Source organism: Carassius auratus, unplaced genomic scaffold, assembly GCF_003368295.1.
Source record: "Carassius auratus strain Wakin unplaced genomic scaffold, ASM336829v1 scaf_tig00217390, whole genome shotgun sequence".
Taxonomy (NCBI): domain Eukaryota; kingdom Metazoa; phylum Chordata; class Actinopteri; order Cypriniformes; family Cyprinidae; genus Carassius; species Carassius auratus.
The window spans coordinates 62-6927 of NW_020529041.1; the positions used below are offsets into that span (position 1 = coordinate 62).

At 45.9% G+C, this 6866-nt stretch overlaps 1 protein-coding gene across 1 annotated transcript; it reads right to left on the bottom strand.

The window, feature by feature from the left end:
* Nucleotides 1–1850: 1850 nt before the first annotated feature.
* Nucleotides 1851–4576, bottom strand: LOC113100865 (uncharacterized). Its single transcript, XM_026265390.1, has one exon. The coding sequence runs from the start codon at nt 4258–4260 to the stop codon at nt 2350–2352; it is 1911 nt and encodes a 636-aa protein (XP_026121175.1). The 5' UTR covers nt 4261–4576; the 3' UTR covers nt 1851–2349.
* Between the last annotated feature and the right edge of the window lie 2290 nt (nt 4577–6866).

Consider the following 6866-nt stretch of genomic DNA (forward strand, 5'->3'; position numbering starts at 1 on the left):
CGGGTGCACCGGAATGGTCCAGAATCCAGAGGCCACATCAAGTGTAGAGAAGATTGTGGCTCCTCTGATTCGGGGTAGTTCTTGTTCTAGCTGGGTCATGGGCCATCGTGACAGCGGCACCTGTTGATTCAGTTTCCTGTAGTCAATGGTGGGTCGCCATTTGCCGTTAGGTTTGAGGACGGGCCAGATGGGGGCTGAGTAGGTGCTGTTGCATGGACGGATGACCCCCTTTTCAAGCATAGATTCGATGATCTCCTGCACTGGTTCGTGTGAGGCGATGGGAATCTTGTACTGTCTGACAAAAGTGGGAGGAGCATCAGGGTGCGTAGGGATGCGCACCGTGTGGAGGTTGGTGAGACCACAGTCTAGAGAGTCTTTGGCAAAGGATTCTTTGAACTTATACAGAACTTGTCTGAGTCCTTGACGATCCGTATCGCTTTGAAGTGCATTAGCGTCTTGTAGAATTTGCTGCACTTGAGATTCAAAACCTGGGTAAGGCTCCTCCATCGGTGTGTCATCAGTCGGGTTGGCATTGAGAGGTGTAGTAGGTTCATGAGCCTCACCGACGTTCTTGTGGAGACTGTGTTATATTGTGAGGTGTTCATCCTCGGTCAGCTCCGTTCTGCACACTTGGTCTTTAGGCACCGACATAACAGATGTGATGGCAATGAGTTTGAAAGGGTGCAGCGAACAATGTACTGTCTGTACTCCCTTCGGGTATCAGTGCGGGTGAATGGGACAATGACAGGTAGTACAAGTTCAAAATCATGAAGTCATGGCTTACTAGCCATCCCAGCCGGTAGCCTTGGGAATGTTGATGTCAGTTGCCGTGCAGTTGTTGAACAGGATGTAGACTACACGAGATGAACTTCAGTGAGGGGTGTGGCTTCCAGTGTGAGTCGAGTTCCACACATTCAGGTGAGGGTTGGAAGAAACCCAGCGTGTGGTTTAAGGTTTGACCCCATCGCATGTTTGAGCCGAATAGCGACCCCTTTGGTGTAAGCTGGTACACCGTTTCCTGTTCGTTGACTAAAGTGCAGACTTCTGGGATGGTCTGCCCTGATATGAGGTTGTCATGGTTGATGGAAACGTGTGGGCTGCAAAGTCAATGGGGCCCATACAACTTCATTAAAAGTGTCCACATGAGCCTTGAGGCGAATCAAGAGGTCTGCTCCAATGTAAACATCGTGTGGCAGGTCCGGAAGGACCAGGAAATAATGAGTCAGGCACCGATAATTCCATTTCACATGGCAAAGCGCAGATTCCTCTAGCAGACACCATTGAGGATGGGTGTGAGTTCAAAGGGAAACGAGTGCGCTTGCTGGCATAAGGGAGGTCAGGTGTCTTCTCAGTGATTGCATTGTATAGTGACAGACTAATGGCTGAGTTGTCTGCCCATATGGCCAGAATACTGTCCGTTGTTGTTATATCATGCAGCTGCAGTTCGGTTTTGACCTTGGGGCAGTAGGTATCAGAGTCTTTAGTGGCCTTGAAGGTACAGAGGATCGAACTTGAGCCTTGGTTTGTTGTTGAGGCTGGATACCTATGGCTGGCTGCTGGGGTTCCCGTGACCTCTGTGACCCGACAGTCTGGCTCTTGTGGGAATTCTCGTGACCTCTGTGACCTGACCGTCTGGCACCGGCGACCTTGTGGTTGGAGGGGAAGAGGTTCTCGCACTTGAGCCAGACTTTCAGCTGTTTGAAATCTAGTAAAGGCTCAAAGCGATCAAGCAGGTCTTTCCCGATGAGAAATGAATAATTGTTCATTGGTGAGACATAAATAGGAGTACTAGGCTCATAGGTCCGATCGTCAGGGTGGATGGGAGCTACATTTCTGAGCTGGAGTCATTTTGGCTGTATGACTGCACATTCAGCTTGCAAGTGTGAAAATTTAGAGTTCGATTCTGTCTCTGAGCTTCAAATTTGAGCTTATCAAATAGTTGAGCCGAAATCAACGTGAGGTCTGAGCCTGTGTCCACAAGGGCTTTGAGTCTCATTTCCTTTTCTAAAGTGATGGTTAGGTAGAGTTTCCGAGCCACTCCCTTCTCGATCAGGTTCCCCAGGAGTTTTGGTGTTGGGGCTTGTGTGTTGATCGATAAGCAGTTAGGGTATGTTTTGTGTGTTTCGTTGTGGGTACAGATAACCAAACAGCACTTTCTGGCACCTCAGTGTGTGGGATGATGCTTTCTTGGTCAGGAGGTGCAGACGTCAGCTGGACTGAGTGGGTGTTGCTATTGTTTGATGAGGCAACAGCTAGTTCAATAGTTTGTGGTTGACAAACAGTGTTCTGTGTGCTTGGTTCAGTTGTGGAGACGTTGGGAGTGGTGCTGGTTTCAGGCATAAGGTTTAGTCATGCGGTGTCTGGTTTATCCTTCTTGTCCTCCTTGTGAGGTTTCTGTTGAAGGAACTCTCTCAGTATTCTCAGAAGTTCTGCAGCTTCGGATGTGGCTGCACTTTCCTTTTTAGATGTGGGCTCAGCCTTGAGTTTCCAAGTATCACGTCGAGAGTGTTCCCCCTCCCGCCTCCCTGGGCTTGGTGTTCTGGAGGCTGGAGGTTGGCTAGTTCTGGGTCGCCGGCCGGCTTCCCAGGTGGCCCCCCCCTTTTGGTTATGGGAGGGGCGAGGCCGGTCCCAGGACATTCCAGAGCGGTCGTTCTGGTGCTTCGGACGGGCACCACCACCGCGACCGCGCTGCCCTCTGCTGGCTTGGAACGGTCTTGACTCTCGGTTGATGGGTGTATAACTGGGGTGCTGTTGGGCGCCCTCTAGGGTCAACTCTGAATGGGACTCAGAGACAGAGCAAATAGTTGGGTGTTTTACAGTCTTTTCTGACACAGTCTTTTGTTTGGTGTAGGCCTTATGTGCTAAATCACGTAACTGTTGCGTTGACATGCTACGCGGGCACGCTAACACTCCCAAATGGTGGCTGACAGTAGGATGGAGGTTTCGCAGAAACAAAGTTCGGAAGTTGACGTCTTCCTCCATGCCTGGTTCATTCCTTGCTCCGAAGTAGGCACGTCGCAGTCGGTTGTAGAAATTTGGTGGGGTTTCAAGTCGACCTTGCTTGAGGTCCATTGCGGTTACTAGCCCTTGGTCTGATTCTGGATCAGAGAATTCACGCACCAAAGCTTTTCGCAGTTGCTGGTAGTCCATTTTGACAGTCTCTGGTTGACGGTCTAAGAAACTGCGTACCTCACGACTGGACGTAATTCTGAGCAGGTACAATTTGTCCCAAGTGGTTACGTTGGTGACAGTTTGCAAGTGAAAGTCTATATCTTGTAAATAAGCGTGAATGTCGTGGCCTCCTGCAGGATCTGGGTTGAACGTAGGGATGTTTCTAGCCAGCTTGTCCAGTTCTTTTGGAGTTATGTGTCCGTGGCTGGTGACCCGGACTTTCTGGAAGGGTTTTCCTTCCCCCACTGCTGACAGGGGTTCGTGGAGGCTGGCTGGTGACATTTTGAAAAGCAGGCTTTCACCCCCTTTTCCAGCTCGAAGTTCTTGGCTGACACGCTGGGGTTCACTGGCCAGGGGAAACTCTGTGGAGTGTGTTTCCTCTTTCTGTTCACGTTGCAGGCTATAAGAATGTTTCAGTTCTCTGTGAACCATGTCAAGTTCATCTATTAGAGAGTCTTTACGCTGTGTAAGGTTGTGGATTTCAGCTCGGGCCATTTCCAGGTGATTTTCATAGGCCTTCACTTTAGCATCTCTTTCTTTCAGTTCGATTTCAGCCCTTTCAAGGAGAGCGTCACCTTGTCGGAGCTTTGCCTCGAGTCTCTCTCGGGTTTCTCTCTCCAAATGTTCTCTTTGGTCTGTGTCCAGACGAAGATTCTCCAGGGCATTTTGAAGTCTTTCCACTTCTTTCTGTAGTTCTGGATCTGTAGCGTTCTCTTTCTCGTGCTGGTCTTGGGTCTCGAGAAGTAGCTTATCTAGACGACTCTGGGTGTGGGCCTGATGCTGTAGGGCTTCCTCCACTCGAAGTCTCAGAGCCGCGGCTTCCTGCTCCAAGTCGTGGTTGCTCCTTTCGCTGATCCTTGCCTGGGCGATGAGGAGGTGAGCTAGGGTCCCTGTGATCCTGGCAAGTTCTTTGTGGGTGTAACTCTGCGTCGGATCGTTTGCCATCAGCTGGTCCATCTCAGTATCCAGTTGTCCCTGGCTCAAGTGCTGCAGGTCACTGGTGTTCTTTGGCAGGAAGGAGGTCGTCATCGTCTCCAGCCATGTCGCTAGCTGATCCCAAGGGACTGCGGGACTGGATGCACGCGACATCTTGGCTCACTGCGGACAAGAGAAGCACAACACACACACAAAGAGGCCAATGCAAGTTCGTTCTCTGGTTAACGAGCTATCGTACGGCTATGCCGTCTATAAGAATTTTGGCTAACTGATGCAGACAGTTAGACAGGGAGGCGGGTCCAATTAGGGTCGGCCCAAAATAGAGACTTGACAGGGGATAGCCTCGTGGGTCACCTGGTGACACCGGCTGCTCGGTTGTCGCTCTACTACTTAGCTCTCCTTGGGGTCTCTCGGTGAACTGCAAGAAACAGAATCACAACAGCATGCAAAAAGGTGAAGATAGGAAAGAGCACCGAAAACAAAACACCAAATAAATTGGTCTGCAATGAAATGGAATGAATAAGAACGCTAGAAGTGTTAGGTAGAGAATAAAAAAAAAACTAAGCCTGCTGCTTTTCACAAGAGTTTCTGCTAGGGGCCTACAGCACGTGCGGCTAGGGGAGTAAGAGACCTAGGAAAAGGGTGTGGCTTACAGAGGAAAATGGACCAAACACTTAACATAAATATCAGGGGGAATATCTAATATTCTGCGCCTTATAATAAGTGGATAGGTTTTATCACTTTTGGTTCACCTGGTGGAATCCAGCGGCACGGTCAGCCTCCCTGGCGCTCCCAAACACTCAACCGCAGTGTCCCTGGCCCTCCGTTACTCTGACGTTGCGCCCTCTCAAACACCTTGTGACTTTTAACACAACCGGCAACACCAAGATGTCAACCGCCAGACAGCACTACAAAATTGGGCTGTTTCCCAGAACCCTCTCTTTAGAAAAGAAAGTGGGCCCCGATTTAGCCCCCGGTTTAGGTACTGGTCCCAGAGATTGCGTCGTGTGTCGGCTGGACTGATTGATCACCGTTGGAGTGCCAAATTGCTGATGTCTCCACTGCGTGCCGCAAACGGACAGAGATAAGAGGGACCGAGTTTCACTCACGGCCAGTGTTGTTAACGCCGGTTGGCCCCCTTGCTCACTGGAAACCTGAGATGACTGTCCAATCACCAAGGGAGTTCTACAATCAAATACACAAAGGATGAACAAAGGAAACTTAAAGTGAATTAAGGTTTGGTTTGTTTAATCATCAACTGAGTAAATATATATGTAGAAATGAGAGGTAACAGCTTTACCTAATAATGATAAAACAAAAACAAAAGCTTATGATAATGATGGTAATTATCAAAATAACCTAAGCCAAAAGAGAGAAGAAAGATAAACAACAAAAAGGGCTATATAGAATAAAAAAAAAAAAAGTTGAATAAAAACTAAAAAAAAAATAAAAAAAATAATAATAATAATAAAAAAAATAATAATAATAAAAATTAATAATACAAAAAAAATTAAAGAAAAAAAAAATAATAATAATAAAAATAAAATAAAATAATAATAATAACAAAATAAATAACAAAAGACAGGAATGAGCACGGGAGAAGAAGAAGCTGGTTTTCACCACAAAGGGGGCGTATTCACTCTCTGTGGCTTAACCTGGTGGGCAGAAAACTTAATTCAAATTAAAAATTCAAAACTGGTTTAAATCTAAATTTAAAATAAGCAGGTGAGAAGAATTAATAGGAAAAATCGGAATAAATGCCCTATAATACCCAACGATAACAGTAATGTATCATTAATAATTATGAAATTAATCAGAAAGGGTAAAAGTAGATGAAGCAATTCAAAACAGAACCGAAAAGAAAGAGATCAGAGAGATGCAAGCTGTGAACTGACTTAACAGGTTACTGCCACTAGATGGCTTACTTCCTTCTAAATGGGTTAATCAGTGGTTGGGCTGAGACACTTAATTTGCACTATTAAACAATTAAATTCTAATTCAAATCATGTTTGAACCAAATTCAAAGTAAATGTGAACAAAAACAGGCAAAAATTGTCTAATGCTGAAATAATATTTGCACGAGCAAAGCTGTTAATGCAAATAATTATTGAGAATTTAGACAGCTAATTCAATAAATCACAGAGAGAAATAGAGGTTAGTAATTCGAGAGCCTTATCTGAAACGGCCACTAGATGGCACTCATGCAAGCCGGAATCAGAAGACAGGGCAACTTGAAACTTCTAAAATTCCCTCTGGTGTTTAGATAGCGGAATGACAGTTAGTTTCTCTATGATCTAATCTCTGTGCGCTCATCAGCGCTGATTCTCTGCTTCAAAATCGCAACTCACAAACAGACAAAGGTTTTATGACCCTTGAGGTGCTAAATTAAACAGCGCGTGAGGCCGGAGCTTTTCTCTAACCAACACACGACTGTTAATAACAGGTTTTGTCCATCTGTTGACCTGCCATAAACATTTAACAAAATAGCACTTATGATTTAAATGTTTTAGGTTTAAAATCGGGTAGCTAAGCCAATTTAGACCAGGAGTTTTTATCGTTTAAATTTTTGAATATCACTGTGGCTCACCACGAATTCCATAACGATATTTAATAAGCAAGGCCTTTTTAACTGAATCAGAGGAACATCGCTCAGGTTCAGATTTACATATTACATTTAATAAAAGATTTCTTCATCTTTTAATTACTCATATGAAAATGTTGGTCTTCTCTTGACAGGAGACTTTTAACATTTACTGCAG